Genomic DNA, 21,314 nt, shown 5'->3' with positions numbered 1-21,314 from the left:
ATTGAAGACTTACCATTGTTTAGCGAACTTCCAGCCGGAGAATTATCCCGATCGCGTCCATAGCCACCTGATCGGCTAGCCTCTCGTTCGTAGTCCCTTTTGGAGGCGTACTTAGAGTTCTGAAATAGAAATAAGGGATTATAATTAGTATCAACGTTAAATGCATATCAAATTTAAACATGGAGATTTTAAGGTGATTATAGAACGAAGCCACACTTCAAATTTTTAAAAGCGCAAGACTTGAAAACCAAACAGCGCTCCGCGTTGAAAATTTATCCCACTGATCACCACCAGCAAGCAAGCAATTTGATTGATTTTCAACGCGAACTGTTGTCAGCTTCTCCAGTCTTGTGCACTTGAAAATTCTGAGTTTGGCTTCGTTTTATAATCACCTTAATGGAAATGATCTAGGTACGAACTTTGTTGTTACAAAATTTGGGTTGTTTTCTTTTTCTTGCCAGAGTTGCCAGGTTCTGATTTTATGTTTAATGAAAGAAATGTGCAATGTTGCCCGACCAATGAGGGTGTACATTATTAAGTTTAAATTTTACCACACCTTGGACATGCCCTATATCAACTGCAGCGATTGACAGTATACTGGATGTCCCGGGTCCGATTCATCTGACAAGCCAATCGAACTATCTGTTACCATAGAAGATGTTGTCTCCTTCCATGTCGATGGCTGAATTTTACCCTTAGTTGTGATTTCTATAGCATTTCTTCATAACTATTCAAACATTGGTTCAACAGGGTATCAAGACTAATGAAGTTACATTTAACAATATATTTGCAGTTCCACTTAACCTTAAACTATTAAGCAAACTAGATATATTTGATTAGTTTCAATGAAAATCAATCAACATAATTTTGAAACGTTAGAGGAAAATGAGATCTTTCAAAATAAGACAAATCTTCCTAAATAGATATCAACTGTGAAGGCAGCAAATTTGTGCTCACATCCTTACCCCTTGCTCACCCCTTCCCCTTTGTTAACAAACTTTCCATAAGCTGTTCTGCATCAAAATGCATTTGTAGTGATGCTGCTAGCAGTAATTTTCTTCTCTACATTTTATGTGTAGACTGTGGGAAATGGCACACTTCCAGAACACAAGGTCACCGATCCTGAAAGCTAGAAAACATGATCATGATGTGCAGTTGATGGTAAGAAGACATTACATTACACTTTGCACAGCAACACTTCAAAGGGTGTGAGGCGAGAATGTTTAGAAAGTCATGGATTTTCCCCTTTCGACGAAATGGGATATCAGGTACCAGAAGTCGTTCCCCGTCAAATGGGAGATTCGTGCCATCATCATATTTGTTCCTATTGCATAATCTGCTCGATGGGAAAGAAAGGGAAGGGGAAAGATGGGAGGAAAAAGGAGAGATGTCCCTTGAAGTGGGAAAACCGCATAACGGCGTCATGCATGATTCATGAGAGGGGGAGAGGAGGTCTTGGAAAATGTGACAAATATCCCAGAGTACCCATACAAAAAGTGTGGCACGAGTAGGGGAAGGGTGTCAAAAATGTCCAAATTTAGTGTGCATAATTTGTGTACCTAAGCGAAATGATAACATGTGTTTCATATCTAAATAGGTTATGCGATACTCCATTTGCGAGCTCACTTATCAACCAATGTATTCCCAGCAATAGGAGAATGACAAGGTACCCATGCCAGGATGACAGATTTCAGTTCCTCAAACTGAGTTCGGCATGCGATAACTTGCCTTGAGTTGACTGAACAAGGTTTTTTATAACAGCCAGGCTATCTTAACAAAAGCATACTTTACACATTACGTGCCGACTGCACTTCTATCAGCTCTACCTTCAAGAAGGGAATCATTATTGTAACAATAACATACAATATGGTTTGATCTACTTCTCTTTGAACACCCAGACGTCCACTCCCCTCGTGAAGGGAAGTGTACAGTACATTTCCTGTAAGGAAAGTTACAAGCAGTTGTGAGATAACTTGGAGCAAGGGGAATTTTGACCCAGTGCACCAAAAGTGATCTATGATTGACAGGATTTTTCTCCAGTAAATATATTACCTATTTAGGATGTACTGATGCTTCGTCGAAAAGAGCTTCGAGCTCTACCGTGGGAGTCACAGAGGGCGCTTCAGACATCGCCATCCTGTTGTCAAACTACAGTCGCGTAACTCCATTTGATGTCCTGTTGATGTTTTTTCCAAAAGTTCGCCGGCATTGACAGAAGCCCATGCAAGCTTTCCTGACTCTGAATCTAATGTGGATATCAAGATATGTTTGGAATCTAGGACGACTTCGACATGCTTTACCCAATCAATCGCTGAGACTAATCAGAGCCAGGAAAACGTAAAGGTCTTATTCCATCTTATGACATCAACACTCAACTACCTGAAAATCACTTTGCACCAGGTTGAACAAGGTGCTTACCCAAGTAACATTTTTATTTTTTTTTTAATTTACTACAAACTGTTGTTACCACCATACCGTTAAAACTTATTTTAGAACTTACTGCAGGGTGACCATTCAAAATCAGTTTTAAAATTCCCGGCTGTTTTCGTGCTGAAGGAAAAAGAATCACTTATTCTAGCTTCATATTCTTGCTCTTGAGATATTACAGATTTATTTAATTTGGCGAAGTATAAATATTTGACATCTATAAATAGAGGATCGAAGAAAAGAAACCGCTCATGTCAGTTAAGGCCTTATGACGAAACAGTGTCAATATGATTGTTTCTCTATGAAGCTCAATAAAAAAAAATCACATAAATCCATAACAGCATCTTTCTAGCAATTTATCTGGCCAAGAATACCTAAACAAGCATTAACCAAGAATAAGCATGTCCAAGAATCCGCCAAATAGAAACGCTCAATAAATCAGCCCAGGCTTTCAGAAGTTAAACCACCTGGATCTCCATAAAAAATCCATCGAAAATCTTTTTAGATCAGCTTTCTATTAATCGTTTGGATTCTAGTAAGAATAAAAAATCTTATAAATCCTGCTTGTAGTTTTATTAGCTATCCAGTACCTAACTATCAAGTTATTTTCCAAAGCACCTTCAATTACCTAGTCAATTATCGACCGTTACGATTACTGTAATAATCACATCAAAAATATGCCATGAATCTTAATAGAAATCTATCAAGCATTTCACTTAGAGCCTTGTCGGAAATCACTAAGTGCCCTTCTAGAAATTTTTCAAGGATTATAATGATGTTTCATAAGATCTCCTTTTAGTCAGCTTTATATCTTGCCGCCAGATATAATTGAATCATTCACAAAAAAACGGTATAAATAGCTAAAAAAACCTAAAATCTCTCCAGCGATTTTAGTTTATTATGAATACTAGAAACCTTCTACTATCCCGCTAGCATTGCACAAAAGTTAATCATAATGCGATGTGTGGACTTTGGATTGTCAAACAGTCCTGTATCTTGTGTCAAATTTTTTTCAGTTTTGTCTACAGTACCTACAAAAAATTGAAACAAATTGGTTCACTTTTATTCGGAATACGTACTTGTCCCGGTGAGTACCGTCAAACGGGGCTTCTTTTGACATTATTTCCACATTCTTCAACTTTGAGGATTTGTAACTCTTAGAATTTTTGATAGATATTGATAATTCTTGCATATATTTAAGTTGTATATATACGTAACAAATATGCAAAATATAAGGCAAATCCATCTAGAAATAACAAAAATGCTTGAATAGCGAAAAAAGTGTGTCCTTCAAGACAAAAAAGGGGCTACTTTGGACATTTTCACAATTTGATAATGAAATGTTTTTTTCTTATAAATTCCAAACTGATTCTGTAGATTATGGTCCATTGTGATGTTATTGAACGTTTTTCATTGATACACATCATTTAAAAAATTGCAAAGCTCGAAACAATTACTCATATATAACAAATTTCTGCGAAACATGCTATTCACTATTTTTAGTTTGTGGTATGAAACTTAAACTTTAAATCTCCTCTTAAATGGAACTATCAGTAACGAATGCTTGATTTTTAAGTTGACATAAACGAACGATGTAACTACTAGGTACTGCTATGATAAATGAGTTATGTACAAAAACTTCTTTTCTATTCTTACTGTTATATGACCGATGTATAGAAGGATCACATTAATACTTGTAACTAAAAAGTAATTTTCATTTCAACAACGCAATCTATGAAGTAAAGTTTTGCAAGGTCGTAAAGAAGTTAAAGTTTGCTTTTGTAATATGGTTTTAGCTTCTTAGCAGTTTAGAGCTGGCTTAAGAGTAGTTTATTTTAGGAATTGAAGGATGCAATTCAAGACTAACAATACAAAAGGCCTCATCTCCAAAAAGAAAACAATGAGAAAAATGCAAACTTGTTTTGTCAAACAATAAATCAAATTTAAATTATGAATTTAAGCATTTTATGTTATTTTATCGTCCAGAAAATCGATGGATAAACTGATTTATAGCTATGAACATTCATTACTATCATTTTAGCAAAAAATCCTGCTAAAAAAACGAGTAAAAGGAAATGAGGCTTTTATTTCACCAAAAGCTATGAAGCCCTTTTCATTTGTGCCCATAGACGCCGGCCGACGCTGATGAGGCCTGTGAGTTGACGCCTTTGTTTACTCTAAAATGTGTTGAGGCCTTCTAGTTGTGGCTTGTTTTTTCATCATCTTCAGATGTGGCCTTTTGAAAATCTTTCAATATTCATGAAAAAATACGATAATTGAAGTGTAGAAGAGTGTTACGTGGTAAAGCAAGGTACATGGGATCTCTGCAGCAAGAGGAGATTCGTGCGGTCGATTAAGTATGTGATTTATTTAATCATCGTCATCGATAAACATAATGGATGTGCTAAGCGAGAGTGTCGTCGAGCAATTATATGGAAATATTTGTTCAATTGAAGTAATATTTCAATTGAACGTTATGTTTCATGTAATTGTAACGAAATCGTGTTGTTATCAATAAGTCGTGAAGTACAGACATGCTGACACAGGTATTATTAGGTAGTATGATAGAAAATACATCACTCCACAGGAACCCGACGAAACATTTGATTATGTTCGCTGTTGAGACTATCGCTGTGTAAAATAATACATGGAGCGGAGCGGCTGAAGTATAACTTGTATCTGCTTAGTAAATTTGAAACATTTTTTCGTAATTTTAGTTGCAATTTTGATGTTTGTTTAATAGGCCTCAACTCGGTTTCAAGTAAATATAGAAATGGGGCCTTTTTGAGAAAAGGCCACATTTGCGATTAATATCCTAATAATCGGGAAATGAGATGGGGCCTTATACACTTAAATCAGCAGAAACCCGATTTGTTTACATTTTGGACTTGAGGCCTTTTCAATTGTTGGTCTTGAATTGTTCTGTACTGCAAATTCATGTAAAATATGACGGACAATATTTTTTAGAGATGATTTTGTGAACTTGTCTTTGATATGTATTGATACATGTGTGTTTCATGTCTATTCACTATCCCAAATATTTATTTCAATTTTTTTATGTTGTAAAATATACAAACCAAAACATTATAATAAAATAAAAGTCTTAAAATTAAGACACTTGTCAATTATTTTAATAAAACAACAATTTTAAGCAAAACAAACCACAATTTTTTTATGAAACTTGGTCATTTGATAGTTTTGTGATGCTCATAATAACTTTCCACGACATGGGAAAAATTCCAACAATGTTTGCATAGCCAATGTTTTATACCTTGAGAATATTTATTCTGACTTTCTTGAAATATTTTTTTGTTTATCTTGTTATTGTTGATATTGTTCCAAAAACAAATAAAGCCTAGTGGAGAGCATTGATTAATAAAAGTGCTGAAGACACAAAATTGCTCAGATTATTATTTACGCTGCAAATAAATACCAAAGGTGAGTGTCCAAAGTAGCCCCCGAAATCAAAAGTAGCCCCGTCCGACGGTTCTACAATTTCCCGGGTATTTCCCGTATTTTTCTCGGCCAAATGAAATTCCCGTGTTTCCCGGATTTCCTGGATGGATGGACACCCTGTAAACTTCTTAGTTATGCATCGTATGAATACATCTACCCTTGTAGTATACTATAAAACATGCATAAGAGCTTTTGATTAGTTTTATTGAGCTCAACTAGCGGTATTAAATCTTTTGCGATATCCTAAAACACGGAATAAAACCAATGTTAAGAGCTTATGATTAAAAAACATCAGCCAACAAGTTGTTTACTTTTTTTTTGTATGGTATTCAGTTGGAGCTGCCTGACAGCTTAACTTGTCAAGGCTGAACCCTCGGTCTGACTTTTGCCAAGTTTCCCCTCTACCAGGACCAATACTCAGACGGACTAGGCAATGGCGCCCACATGAACACTGTTTTTTTATTAGTATTGTGACGTGGTAGTTTTTAAAAAGTACCCATATTCCCTTGCTTCTGAGAAAAGGAAGCATTGTGAAAATCAGCAGCTCCATCAGAATTTGTTTGAAATAGTAGTGTAGTAGTGTCATTACTAATACTGTCTAGTCGAAATGGTTTTGAATAATTTGTCATTCAAGTGCTATTCTGATTACTCCTGTCTTTTACGTAAGATTAGAGTCTTAAATGTCAATTGTCGTCAAGTCTTAACAAAATTAGGCTGTTTAGTAGTAGTTCTAGTTAATTTCATTTGTTGTTGTCAAAAGTATTTATTGGTCATTACATTCATATATCCTTAAAGAAAAAAAGTCGCTTTCCTTGTCTGTTCAAAAAATTTTCGAAACTAGCAAGTGTACCCTAATGATCGATCTCAGCGTCTTACTTTCCATAGTCATTTTTATAGTGAATATTGAAGAGTAAAGTTACCTTAGGCTTATATTACAGTCTCCTACAAGATTCACTTTTCGGTGGCAAATGCAATGCTTCACAACGCCTACTTTCTACTTGTAAATTTTGCGAAAATGAAGCTGGAATTAGATTATTTATACCGCTGTTACAAAAGAGGTATTTCTTATTATGGCAATGTAAAGACCATATTAAAATAAGACTGTCGCCACTTATTTCTACTCAGTGAATCTACTAGACATTTTCCTAATAGGTTTCTAAGTATTCCCTACGTCGTATATGATAACGATGTATCTAGCTAGCTAATAGTAAGAGTGGCTACGGATCATTCTGGTTAGCAAAAAGCAAACTGAACGTTACCAATAGTATTAATGTCCACTTCGAATAGATTAATTATTTGAAATGGGCATCAATTCTAACAATGACGCAGAATGTCCGTTGGATCACATCCGAGATATTATTGCGTCTATGCCATATGAATTATGACGCGGCTATAAGCAAAAAATGCCAAAATGTGATACCACCACTACAGGTTACGCCTTTGGTTTCCATCATATGGGCTAATGGATTATGCCCTCCCATCGCGGCAAGGTCGCATAACCAAGGGGAGGGACATCAGCCAACAAGTTGTTTACAAACCAAAACAAATAAAATATTATTTTTTGCGTTGCAGAAAATTTCCTAACAATCGCGTGAAATTCCTGCCAATGAAAATTTCCTGGTGGAATGGCATACAACATTTCGATTTACAATAACGCGCCATACGACATCATAATCTAATATTTTAGTCCATTCCATTTTCAGAATGATTTCATGCTCATCTCAATCATAAAATTTTCCCACGCATATTGTAATTATCAACCCGAAACGGCGACAATAAAAATGCATTCCATCCAGTTAAATCTTGCTGGTCTTGTCTGGGATAGTTTAAGATCAATAATTGGTGATTATTCCGAACAATATAATCATTCACAAGCGCTTTTGATCTTAAGAATCCTTGCACGAAATCCTTCATTATTTTTTTATTATCATCTTATTTGTTTTGCACTAAGGCAAATAGGGTAACGGTCGTATTTTGGACCCCCTAAGGAAGTGATCTTAGTTTTTTGTCCCAATTAATTAATTGCACAGCGTTACCAAGTCAAAGAACATGCCAACATGAAGAGAAAAACTTCCTCTACGAGATAAAAATGCCCAAACGGTCATGAAGGGTCCAAAAAACATCGAAAATAAATGAATGGTGAAGCACTGTTTTTCATTATTTTGGACAAACCAATACATTTTGGACCCTCAAAATATATATTTTGGACCCCCGGCATTTTTTATCGTTTGGCGACAAAGTTCATGACACTGGTTGTATAATATGTCTAATCTACTAATATGTATAGTATAGTCTAATCAATCGATTGACAATGGAAAACCGAAGAAATTCTACGCCTTTAGTTCAGAAATTTGAAAAAAGTTTTTGTTTGCATTTGAAAAATTTCTGACGGCTTTAATGTATGTGTGTAACGTGTTGTAACGGTTGCATGGATGAACCGAATAAATTAAAATAATTTCAGATAAAATAAACACAATTTCTATGTACAAACGGTTGTTGCAAGTGCGGAATAGTCCTATCTTTTCAAATGGCATGCGAGTTAGTTGGTCTTTCGATTTAAACTGGTAAATTTGCAGGAAAATAGGCCAGGGGGTCCAAAATATATTGGTTACCCTAGGTTTTTTAGGTGTTTAAACTTAATGCACTCAGGAAAGCTAGTGTTGTCGAAAAGGTAAACAAATCGGAAGAATCGATTTTGTGATGCTATTCAATTTACTAAAATCATACTGTTATGTATCTAATTATGTTTTTATTGAAATGAATTGCTATTATAAAGCCCGTGGTTGATCGGTTGTACTGATGCAGAAAACGGTAAGTGATAAGTGCCTGAAAAAATGAATAATTTGTCATTTAAGCTGTTGTGTACAGCATATACACTGAAACTATCTCTTCGTATTTTACCCAAAATCTATTTCGTAAAACAACATTTCGTACATTTTACGCTATTTTCATTCACCGTACGAATTATTTGTACTTGACAGAATTTCGCGATTAGTATGGTTTATGAAATATTCGTAAGATGCACGAATCTCAATTCGTAGATGTGCGTTTTCGATATTTTTGCTTTTGTTTCTCATTTACGCTTCTCGCACTGGATGAAAGTTCTCAAATACATATTCAAACAGCCGTAAGTCGAATGGGTAATCGAATTTAAATTTCACTCTGAACCAACTTGATTACATAACCAAAAAAAATACTTGAGTCAATCTTACATTGTAGAGTGGTTCAGAAAACAGATTTACGCGGAGAGATGCATTTAAAGCTTTGGAATGCAAACATATTTTTACAAAGTTATTTGTATTTGTTAAGCACTTTGTTTGATGTAACTTATAACAGGGTGGTCCACCTTATCATAGAATTGAAATAGACAACTTTTTTATTTGTAATTAACCAAAAACAAATATTTTGCAGCACTTAAATTAACCAATTTATAGCTTTTCCTATGTTCACATAGGGTGGTCCATAGATAACAGGTTCTCTGGCTTCAGTGTTTTCAATTCTAATATATCATCAAAGTTTAGTGAGTAAAGGAACTCGGTATCTCTTTTCTTAAACTAGTTTTTGCGTTGCAGAAAATTTCCTAACAATCGCTTTATTCACAGAAGAGAGGATCGATGAAGAGAAATCGATCATGCGACTTATGCCCTTATTCTAGCACACGCTTGCTACAACATTTTGGTTTAAATTCATGCAGTAATAGAACAAAATGGTGGCCATTTCCTTAGATTTTTTTTTGTATGGTATTCAGTTAGAGCTGCCTGACAGCTCTTGTCAAGGCTGAACCCTCGGTCTGGCTTTTGCCAAGTTTTCTCTCTACCAGGACCAATACTCAGACGGACTAGGCTATGGTGCTCACATGAACACTGTTTTTTATTCGTATTGTGACGTGGTAGTTTTTGAAAAACACCCATATTCCCTTGCTTTTGAGAAAAGGAAGCATTGTGAAAATCAGCAGCTCCATCAGAATTTGTTTGAAATAGTAGTGTAGTAGTGTCATTACTTATACTGTCAAGTCGAAATGGTTTTGAATAATTTGTCATTTAAGTGCTATTTTGATTATTCCTGTCTTTTACGTAAGATTAGGGCATTGAATGTCAATTGTCGTCAAGTCTTAACCAGTGTTGTGGAAAACTCAATTTCTCATAACTCACGCTTGAGATTTCTCATGCGACTGAATCATTTTTCACGGTTTGAGTTGATTGAGTTGATTTTGCATCAAAATCTCATGCGTGAGATTTGCGAAGCAGATCTCTAATCAGAGTCTAATGAGTTTGTTCTCACGGGAGAGCGTATTGATTGAGATTTGAGTTTGAGTCTATCAACACTGGTCTTAACAAAATTAGGCTATTTAGTAGTAGTTCAAGTTGATTTCATTTTTGTTGTTAAAAGTGTTTATTGCTCATTACGTTCATATATCCTTAAAGAAAACAGTGACTTTCCTTGTCTGTTCAATTTCTCAAAACTAGCAAGTGTACTGTAAATAGATTTATTATTGATAAGTTACAATTCCGTTACAATTATAGTACTCAATTCATACACTGCTTCTACACAATTACAATCCAAATTGTTTCCCGACGCAACAGTTATATCAATTTAACCTCACAATTGGACTTTGCATGTTATTCACTAGTGGTAACGTTTAGGATAAGCTAATTCAATTCACTTTTATTGTAAGTTCTCTGAATACCTTTTTCTTGACATTAAAGACCTGTTTTATTCTTCTACTGTCATTTTTCCCGCTGTCAAGAGTCTACAGTCTTCGTCAAACAATAGCGATTACAGTACGAAGCTTTGGCAGCGCCCCGAGCGGAAACAATACTGTTCTACAATAGTTAAGAGAAACAACGTTCATTTACTACAGGTTACATTGCTGTTTGTGCTCAATTAGTAAGATATTAAATTGTGTAGAGTGCTTTGCGAAGGCTCAAGCAGTCCGATTCATTTTCGCGCGCTCGGAGTGTATTTTCGCTGGCTTCGTTCGTTTGCCTAGTGCTTTGCAAAGGCCAGAGCAGAGTGCGTGGTCTTTTGATTTGGTTGCGTGTTCCGGTGGGACGCGCGACGGAATCAAAACAAATCGTGTTCGGTTCGCGTCATTCAAGTACGGAAAAAGAAAAAAAAAAACGACAATAGTGCGCGGTGTTTTGATTCGGTTGCATGTTCCGGTGGGACGCGCAACGGAGTCAAGACCAATCGTGTTCGGTTCGTGTTGATCAAGTGCGAAAAGCTTCGTGTTCAGCCGAGGATGAAGTACTGGTGAGATCGCTTCATGCTTATGATAATTCATTTTTATCGTTGCTATAAGTAGCTTTTATTTTATTTTCAAACAAGCTTTGAATGGTTCGTCACTACAAGTGTCGACTTTTTCGCGTTTCATTTAAACTTAATATACCATCATGTCATTGGTCAAAATAACCTTTGAATAGTTCGACATTAGACATTTTTTGTTGCAACGTAACTTTTTTTTATTTTATTTTATTTTTCAAACATACTTTGAGTGGTTCGTCATTACATGTGTCGACAATACCCTTATTTCTGTTACATACACTTTTAAAATACACAATCCTTTCTGTCTTCGTCATTACTAAAAATAACCTTTGAATAGTTCGATATTATGAATGTCGACTTTTTTACACTGAAAATAATCCACACGTTCGATCCAAATTCTTTTCAACGTGGATCTGTCGTGTCAAATAGCAAGGTGAATTAACGTGTAAAACTTGTAATTATGTTAAAGTTTGACTTTGGTTCGCTAGCAAAGGCTTTTACATACAATTTCAACGTGTTTCACAATGACGATATCAATCACTAGTAGAACTAGTTTGCCTAACATGACTAGGACTTACATTTGCCATTCACGCGTGACATGTTAATTAACATGGTTATTTTTGAAAAACCGTGCGCCCATAATGGGTGCCTGGTATCAGAAAATCAAGAAATCGCTAATAAAATCTACAGCAAACGTTTCGAAAATTTGTAAATTAACGTGTTTTACATTTGAATTCGGATTGCCGATAGGGAGTGGTTTTACACCATCGATTGATGTGTTCTACAATTAGTGAAAATTCACGTGTGAAACACATTGATCAAGCTTGTAGAATGTTTCAGTGTATAATTTCTTTCAATATATTTTTACTGCGATACAAAAATGCAACACCAGTTTTAAGTTTCATATTTTCCTTCCTAATCCATGGATCGCATCACCGACCAAAGGTGACTCCCAGATCTTTTTCCTCCCTCACTAACCACACCTGTCCCGTGATGATTGTGGAGATGCAGAGGTATTCTCGGTCTATAGAAGCAACGATCATTACACAATAACGTTCCTTACCCTTTCCAACTGACTGTAAGGACTTGGCCTGCTAAAATTGCACATAATGAATCTTATTCATTTGGATCGAAGTGCAATTCTTACCGGTTCGGATCAATCACGAAGTAGCAACCATTGACATGTACAGTCAGTCTATGCTATGCTATGCTAATTAGTAAGATATTAAATTGTGTAACACGGTGATCAATTTCACCCAAATTTACAGTATTGCACATATTACTGTATGAATGTTTTTGTACTAATTTCTAAAAAAATAAACAGTTGTTGTTAAAAAAAGTAGGTTTTTTTAGAGAAATTCCTTAAAACACAGGTGGTATATCTAAATGAAATCCTAGAATTATGTAAGGAACACATGGAATAAAATCTGGGCTTTCTTGGAGTACTTTCTAGAAAACAAGCCAAGATGATTGTTGAAAAAATAATCAATCAAATCTCTGGATAGAAGGCTGCAAGATTTTTTGAAAGAATTTTTTAGAAAAACATAGGACGGAAACTCTGAACAAATTTCTGTAGCAATCGATCGATCGATCAACTGATGGAGCATATAATTCGTACATGCCATTCCGTAATCAATCTTTTTCTGTGACAATGATCGGAGGAGTTACTGGAATAATTTCTTTAGTGTTTGCTGGTGTGAAACCTTAAATGCACTTTATTCGAGAAATATTTGGAAAATTGCGGGAATAGTCCTTAAATGAAACATTGGAGAAAATCATAGAGAAATTTCCGAAGGAATTTCATGAGCAATGCTTAGTAAAATCTATTGAGGATTTCTTGGAAGAGTTTGTAATAGATTTCCTGATAAATTTGCTAGATAAATTATTGGAGCAATTCATCGGAGAAACTGTGGGAGAGTTATTGAAGGAATTCCTTAAAAATTCGGCTGCTTGGCCACGTCAGGTGTTAATCATCAAATTTAACCTCCTATTCCTGAGCAGCCTAGATAGTCGCGTAGTTTCTGTAGCGATTGTTTTAACTGGCTAAGAATTACGGACTGCCTATTCCGTTGGTAGAAGTCCACCTCACAGATGACCCCTAATTTATGGTGTGATGCGCATCGTGCCTAGGAAAGAATGGTTAGGGGGGTCTAAATAAAACCTAACCGCTAACGGAGCCTGTGGGGTACCAGGGCGCCCTCCACAGTATTAAGTCCTTCCTGTGCTACCCGGAGCAATGGTGCAGATGACCTTGTATTTCTCCGAGATAATCGGCTGCCCTTCTTCAGTCTCTATGTTATTTCGTTTGAATTTTCACCTTTATGGTTTACACAGTGTATTCCGTGCTTTTAGTTTTTGGCGACTTTTAAGAGATATGGATCTGTTATATTCGCTGCTGGTCTGTTTCGTGCTGAGATTGTAAAAAGCTTAATTCTGCCTAGTTTGGGTAGGATAGCTCGGATCGATCTTTAGCATAAAAGAACAGCATCAACCATTTTTTGCAGACCCATGCAAAATATTACAGCCCAAGTGGCGTTTATTCAAGAACCTTACTTTCGTAGGGAGAACTTCTATCTTGATACAAGGACTCAGTTTTCCCTACTTCTAGTAAACATGAAATGGCGAACTAGCGTGTCATGCCTCGTGCATGCGTGCTCGTTAATAAAGCAATCGTTGCTACACTCATTTCTGAGCTAAAACCAGAGATGGATGTGCTGTCTTAATTGATGTTTCTGATGGTGACCTCAATAGAACATAAGTCGGTGTATTTACTACATGATGAACCATCCCCTACGGATGTCGCACACTGCGTAGCAAAAGGCCTACCGCTGATTGTGGGCAGTGATGCTAATGCTCATCACATCATCTGGGGCAGCTCAGATATCAGTTTGAGATTCTCCAGTCTGATCGAATACTTAAGTAGTACAGATCTTGGATTACTTATTATAGGCAACCGCACCTTCATGGTATCTGCTTGAGCAGAAGTGTCAGACATAACGCTCTGCTCGAACAGAATCAGTCACGAGTTGACGAATTGGCATGAATCAGATGATGAATCATTGTCTGAACATCGCTACATCTTCTTTGAGCATTTGAATGTAAATTCGCAGACTTTGCCTTTTTATACTCTACAAACTGGGAATTGATTGTGAACAATTTCATGGATTCTCACCGTCCAATGGAAATCTTAGTGATTTGGATGTTTCCACTGCTGGTGAATTGGGACACAATTGTCATTGGTCCGAGTGAAATCTCTATTGCTTGTCACTTTCCTTATACATTTTTTCCCACAACTCTCTTCATAGAAAGAGTGGATGTCTGGCAGTTTGTAAGGAAGTATGTCAGATAGTCAGACTGCTATTAAACCTCCTGCTTCGGCCAACTCAAGATCGATGCTTGTTATGTTTTGCTGAACTCAAATTGTGGAACTAAATTCAGTCAACTTTGTAAACTTGTATGGATACCCGGTCTTTTTCCATCTCTGGAAATGAATTGGCTGATGAGCTAGCTCGTAATGGAGCATCGCATGACTTTATTGGCCCTGAGCCAGCTATTTCGATTTCGAAGTGCTGGGTGAAGCTTTAGATAAATTCTTGGGCGGCAACTCAGCACAAGCAATATTAGAATAGTGTGGAGTCGTGTCGTCAAACAAAATTGTATATTACTGAGCCATCTCCAAGGGTTTCGAAGTGTTCAACAAATCTGTTAAAGCAGAATTGCAGTCTCTTGTTCAGAGTGTTGACAGGCCACTGCCGACTCAACTATCACATGGCAAATATTCAGCGTGCTGACTCATTTTTGTGTGATAGTTGTGATTTCTATCATGGAACTTCGTATCATCTGAGAAGTAACTGCCCAGTTTTCGCACAATTGCGATTTCGAATACTTGGTAAACACTTATTAAGGCTAAGTAGCCCGTCATTCATTTTGGCAGCAATGATGACTTTGAGCTTGCAATTTCAAAGTGATAAAACTCAGTCTTGAAAGTTTGTATTGACTTGAAAAAGTATCACTTTACGCAATGACGTGCATGAAGTATGCTGATACTTTTTCAGCTGTGTCAGTGCAAAACCAACTGATTTTCTTTGATTCAAAATCGTGAGTTGAATTAGCAACAATCATCAACGACGCGTACAAATTTCACTGACGGCTTACTTCGCCTTAAGAAGCCTGAATCTTCAGGACATTCTGTTATTCTTAACCCGCTGTGATAATGAGCTGTAGGATCTTTTTACGCTCATGCGTTTTACAGTGCCCTTTTTAGTGTGCTGTTTGAACCCATTGTCGAATGGAGCTACATGCTCTCATTTCGCTTATGTGATTTTTCCTCTTCAAGGGATCCCACTCCTAATTCTTCCCATTTTCCCTTAGGCTTAAATATGGCGATGGCACAAATCTCTCAATTGGCTGGAAACGTGCCTTTGGAGCCGGCCTTTCGATACCTGATACATTTCCACGATACACATTTGTGTTATTACAAGCATGAAACGAGCTCACCAATGATAATAATCCTCGACCGAAGTCACCATCTCGACATCAGCACCCAAAAGCTGATAACGAAAATCACTCCGATGACACGCGAAAGCAAACTATTACACGCAAACAAATTTTGTTGTATAATCTACCGAATCCATGATAGAATTAAGAACTGCACCAACGATTTTCAACCGACTACAAAAATCTGTTAAGTTTACTATAATCTGGTGAAAATCACTGAGTAGTGCAGTAAATTTGACTATGTCCATAGTAGCATCCACTACAAAGCATTGTATTTCAATCCGTGACACCCACCGTACAACACAGTGTGGTCAAAAGTATGATGCTAAACTTCTCAAATCAAGAATGTTTCTAGTCAAAAATACTACAACTCTGGTTAAATCAACAGAAGAAATTTTCTTGTGTAGTGATGTTGACTATGTTTTGGTAGAGTTAACAGATTAATGTAGTCGGTTGAACATCGTTGGTGCAGTTCTTAATTTTACCATGGATTCAGTAGTTTCTACAATAAAATTGATTTCAGTGTAGGCTTGGGCCTTGGCAAAGCATTACCCGCACTGTCCAGCAAAATGTAGAATCAATAAAAACATTTCATTCTGGTGACACGAAAAACGAATCCCATTTTCTTATTTTTCTAGTATATTCAGCAAAATCTATCAATTGAATTTAGCTCAATGAAGATTGTTTCGTTTTATTGCAATGCGTACACGCAAAAAAAAGTGCGGTAAAAACTACTATTTTAAGGGGTGAACTTAAGCGCTCTCATCGACAATTTTCAGCAGACTACAAATGCGCATGATTTTACCATGTCTGCAGTCGAAGGCAGATTGACGAAAAAGATTTCTGTCAAATTTACCAGAAAAGTGAATAGGATGTACTACAAACATAGTAACATTCTCTGAAATTTCATGGTAGTTTTAAGAATGGGCGTAGTCAGCTCAAATAGTAATTTTTACCACAGGATTTTTTCCCGTGTATCAAAGAGTTTTTGTAACCTGTCAAACTGTGTTGTGTCTCCATAACAGGTCTATTAGTGGACGAAAAATACTAGAAGAACTCGATAGGACAGCACGCAGAGAAATACAGTGTTAAGGCAAATACATTTTAGTCCAACTTAACAATTTTTAAAGTTTATTGAAGCGACAAACTAGTTTCTATTTTGAATTGAACTGCCTAAATCGGGCTCCAATAATCTTACCATTCATCATATATAGAAAATTATTCCGATTTTTGTCTCGGTTCCGTTTTTGTGAACTGAAAGTTGTGGAGCTTGTTTACAGAAATGCAATACCATAGGGCAAACAACTTCTCAGTCGTATTTTTTGAAACATTACAATAAGAAGCATTTCAATACGACGCATGACGCAGAAGTTTTTGAAAAAACCTGTTGCCGAAATGAATCAAAAGTGCAAAGAATAGGATACGGTTTCCTAGATCCCTTTTTTTTTAAAGTTCGATAAACACAGAAGTTACCTCATAGATTCCATCAGGAATTCTCCACAAATTCTTTGAGAATTTTTTTGAAAAAATCCCAAGATCTTCAGCAATTTGTCCAATGATTGCACCATAGATATTTCTAGACCTCCGCCAAGATTCCCGTTTAGAATATCTTCAATAAATAAACCAGTATTTTCTTGGATTTGTTGTTTACCTTCAGGAGATATCTTTCTGATTCAAATTCCGAACACTAATAAGTCACTTTGAAGGCGCGTTTTATCAACAATTTATATAGATATCCATTAAAATTTAGAACGCCCGACTAAATTAGATCTCTCTCTAATGTTTCAGTGAAATAGTTACTGTAGCATTAGCTGGTATGAAACCTTAAAAGAGGAAGCCATAGAAATTTTACTTGGAGAATTGCTTAATTCCTTGAGAAATGTGTGGAGGAACTTCACGAATAATCTAACGAGTCGAATTTATTGAGGAATTCCAGGAAGACTAAACATGAATAACCCTTAAAGGAATTTTTCAAGCAATTTTCATGTATAAATATCGATGTTTCTTAAAAGAATCTACATGAAAATGCCTGGAAGCATAACTGCAGGAATTAACGTAGAAATTCTTGTAGATTTTTCAGGAAAACTCCCTAAACCAATTCTTAAATAACTATGGAATGATGTTTTGTGGATTTCCTTGGAAGAACTCCTATAGGAGTCTTTGGTAAATTTCCAATGCCATGCAATCCCGCTAAATTCAAAGGTATTTCATGCAAACCATCGGGATGCATTTTTAATTTTACCCTACGCACAACGAAAAAACGTGTTTCTGGTCACAAATATCTGGAGAAAACCCTGAGAAAGTCTCTTGTACAACTTTATTTGTTTAAATAACATGGATTAAAGCGTTGAAGTGCTCAAGAATTTCCTGGAGCAAAATCTGAATTACTCTGAGCATCCTTTGGAACACCACTGGACAAATTGGGAGACTTGGTGGTGGAATCACTAAAATTTTTGTAATTTGTAATTTGAACTTTATTATAAACGATAACCTGTTAGTTGAACTTTACATCGGGTCAAGGAAACGTACAGATATTACATTTAGAAGAATTTCTGCACGGATCTCTTGAGGATTCTCTGAAAGTATTCCAGAACATATCTCGGTAGAAATGACTAGATTAATTCCAGAAGCTTTTTCTTCAGAAATCTGAGAGGAAATTCCTGGAGAACATGTAAAGTAGTAGCGTCATAGTCACAGAAGGTTCCTCTGGAACAAATATTAACATAATTAATAGCAAGTAGAAAAAAGAGATTTTAGAGATCGTTTTCGTTAAAATATCCTTCAAACCGTTCCGTTCAAAATAGCCTCGCATTAAAAATGAGACAAAGTTTTTAGAAAGAGACTTGCTAGCAGTCCTACAGTCTCAGTTCTATTTACTCATGCACTTGACTAAAAAACTGATTTATTATATTGATTTTTCTTAAAGTTGTAATAATTATTGTAATCGAAATCTTTTCCAATCTTAGTGAAATATTTAATCATACGACAAGAGACAAATCTCCCTAAATCGATATTAACTGCGGAAGGCAGCGAACGTTTGCTCACACCCTTTCCACTGATTTGATAACAAATTTTCCCTTAAATTATTCTGCATCAAAATGCACTTGTAGTGATGCTGCTAACTGTAATTTCCTTCTGTACACATTATTTACACTCTATACTCTAGGCAAAAGGCACCTCCAGAACAAAAGCTCACCGATCCGAAAAGCAAGAAAACATGATCGTGATGTGATGATGATGATGGAAAAGGGAAATAATAAAACAAGACATTACATTTCTTTGGACTCCGCCACTTCTGAAAGGGGGGCGAGAATGTTTAGAAAGTTTTCCAAGTTGATGGATTTCCCCCTTCCGGAGGGAGAGGGGCCAAAAATGGAAACAAGAAGATTTTCCGGAGGAATTTCTATTCCGGGACAGCAGAAATATAGCGATTTTTGTGCAATTTCTGCTGCGACCGACGAGAAGCTAGGGCAAGAAGGGGCCGCAGCAGAAAAAATCGATTGATTTGACCCCGGGTCTTTGGGGACGGGACGAAAAGGGGACTGTGTTTATAATTGTGCAAAGTTCGATAATTACCTGATATTGATGGGATTGGTGGTACCTGCGAGGGCGAAACAAACGAATAAAAACAAAAATTAGTCGCCAGTCGGTGCTGTGATGGGAAATTAAGTGGAATCGAAAAACGGCGAAGGCAAATTTCACCACCATCCATGACAGAGAGTAGAGAAAGAGAAAAATGAAGGCAAAACTGCTTTCGCCCCGATTTTTTTTCTTTGCTTCTGTCGAGTGTCAAATTTGCCTTTCCCAGTTTTTCGACTTTTACGTCGGAGGAATAGTTCCGGAATTCCCATTTGCCTCCGGAACGGTTTCCTCGTCCGCTGAGCAAATTATCGAAAAGAAAAAATCAAGATTTTACCCATCATTTAGTAAACGCTGCGGTTTCCTGGCATGCATTACCATTTAATGCACACACACTGAAAGGTTCCCGTTTCTTTTCCTGCTGCTGCTTCGGTTCTCTTTTCTCCTTACGGCACAGGAGAGGGCCCCTTGGGAAGAGGACACCTTTCCCTGATACCACGATCGAAGCCACTAGCAGACCAACTTCTGGGTCCACTAGTCCTTATCAGAAAAAGAAACCGAGCCGAGCGTAGAAATCAAAGTGAAAAACGCAAAAAATGGGGGGGTACAACAAAAATTGCAGCAGCCCCGCTTTTCTTCGTAGTCTTCTTTTCTCTCCTCCTCTTCCTCCTGCTGCCCGCACTTGTAAATGTGTGTGCGTAGTCCCCTAAAAACTAGACAAGTCTGCCCAGAGAAAAATTTTCTTTCTAGCTTTTCTCCACCTCGGAGGAGTCCACACAAAATGCTTCCGGTGGAAGCCGAAAATAACCCCCGGAACGATCCCCTTCTAGAACGCTAACACTTCCGCTGGCCGCTTCGTTCTTTCGGGTTCACTTTTCTTCGCGCACAGTGTCTCAAGCCTCGGAATCTCCCTAATACTTTTCAACACACACTCTCCGATTCTTGCGATTGCTACGCCGCCATCACTGCGAACGAAATACGCGAATGAATGAGTGTAAAACTTCGCCCGGCAGTTCGCTCGGTTTGGTTGCTCTCCTCGCTTGCTATTTAGAGCACGAGAAGGAACGAGACGGGTTCTACTGGCTGGGATTTGGCTCTCTACGGCAGGGCGAAAATTGCATGCTCGCTCTCTCTCGTTGACAGAGCTGTCAAATGTGACAGTATGACGTCAGAATCAGACGACTGCGGTGCGTGTCCCTCGGAATCAGACGAATGATTTCTCGAGCAACATTCGAAAAATGTTTGTACGGTTCTTTCCTCGATCAATCATGCAATGAAACTTCTTCAAATAGCGTTATGGGTGTGGGGAAAAATAAGTGTAATTGAATGGATCATTAAAATAACCAAAACGGCCGCTATGGAAAGCATAGATAGTGCCACCGTAGCCTTGTGTGTTTGACAGAACAGCAATGCTGTCACAATGTTAAATCCCATATACAGTGGCGCCTTTGTTTTGATGCGGTGAGCACTGACAAAAACTACATTCAATGATCCATTGATAAGCAGGGTTAGAAAAATATGAGAATGAAAACCAAGAAACAAACTGATGTCAGTTATTGGTCTAATCTTGGCTCGCAAAGACGTTTTCAAGAAAACTATAAATTTACTAAAAATGGCCATTTTCGGCACATCTTGTATTGCATGTTTTTCAAATTTTGGATAACCACCCACCCCCTTCAGCGTAATGAAATTTGTGAATAAGTCGTATTTATCCAGCTTTTTACGCTCGCTATAAAACTGCGAGGGGTAATTCGATTTTGACATTTATTGTCAACACATTTTATAGCCTGATCTTAGTAGGCAATTGTTGATTCGCTCCCAATACGACAATTCGTCCGGTGGGGTGTGCTGCTGTCGTCATGATGATGGTTGACGAGAGCAATGTCAAACTCATTCATGGTTTCAAACATTCGGATCAAAATATTTATTTTCATCGCTTACTTCATTTATGTATGAAATTGAATGAGATCCAATGGTAGAGAATTCATTTATCCACCCAATGGTAGTTTTAGGGGCAGCGGAGAATGTCCCGAAGCGTTTTTTATTCAAGCGCAAAGATCGCTCAGGCGAAAGTTCCAATGAAACTAACC

General features: G+C 37.0%; 1 protein-coding gene across 2 annotated transcripts in view; it reads right to left on the bottom strand.

Annotated features, from left to right (window-relative positions):
* Positions 1 to 20,224, bottom strand: part of LOC5573835 (WW domain-containing adapter protein with coiled-coil homolog) — a 49,017-nt gene extending 28,793 nt beyond the window's left edge. For both annotated transcript variants that reach the window (XM_021851557.1, XM_021851558.1), the window contains exons 1-3: positions 19,562 to 20,224; positions 19,222 to 19,246; positions 14 to 119 (exon numbers count right to left, since the gene is read on the bottom strand). In XM_021851557.1, the coding sequence (XP_021707249.1) occupies positions 14 to 119; positions 19,222 to 19,246; positions 19,562 to 19,605 (175 nt within the window). In that variant the 5' untranslated portion in view covers positions 19,606 to 20,224. The remainder of the gene's footprint in view (positions 1 to 13; positions 120 to 19,221; positions 19,247 to 19,561) is intronic.
* Between the last annotated feature and the right edge of the window lie 1,090 nt (positions 20,225 to 21,314).

Source organism: Aedes aegypti, chromosome 3 (assembly GCF_002204515.2).
Source record: "Aedes aegypti strain LVP_AGWG chromosome 3, AaegL5.0 Primary Assembly, whole genome shotgun sequence".
NCBI classification, from domain to species: Eukaryota; Metazoa; Arthropoda; class Insecta; order Diptera; family Culicidae; genus Aedes; species Aedes aegypti.
This window is presented reverse-complemented; position numbering and strand designations above follow the sequence as displayed.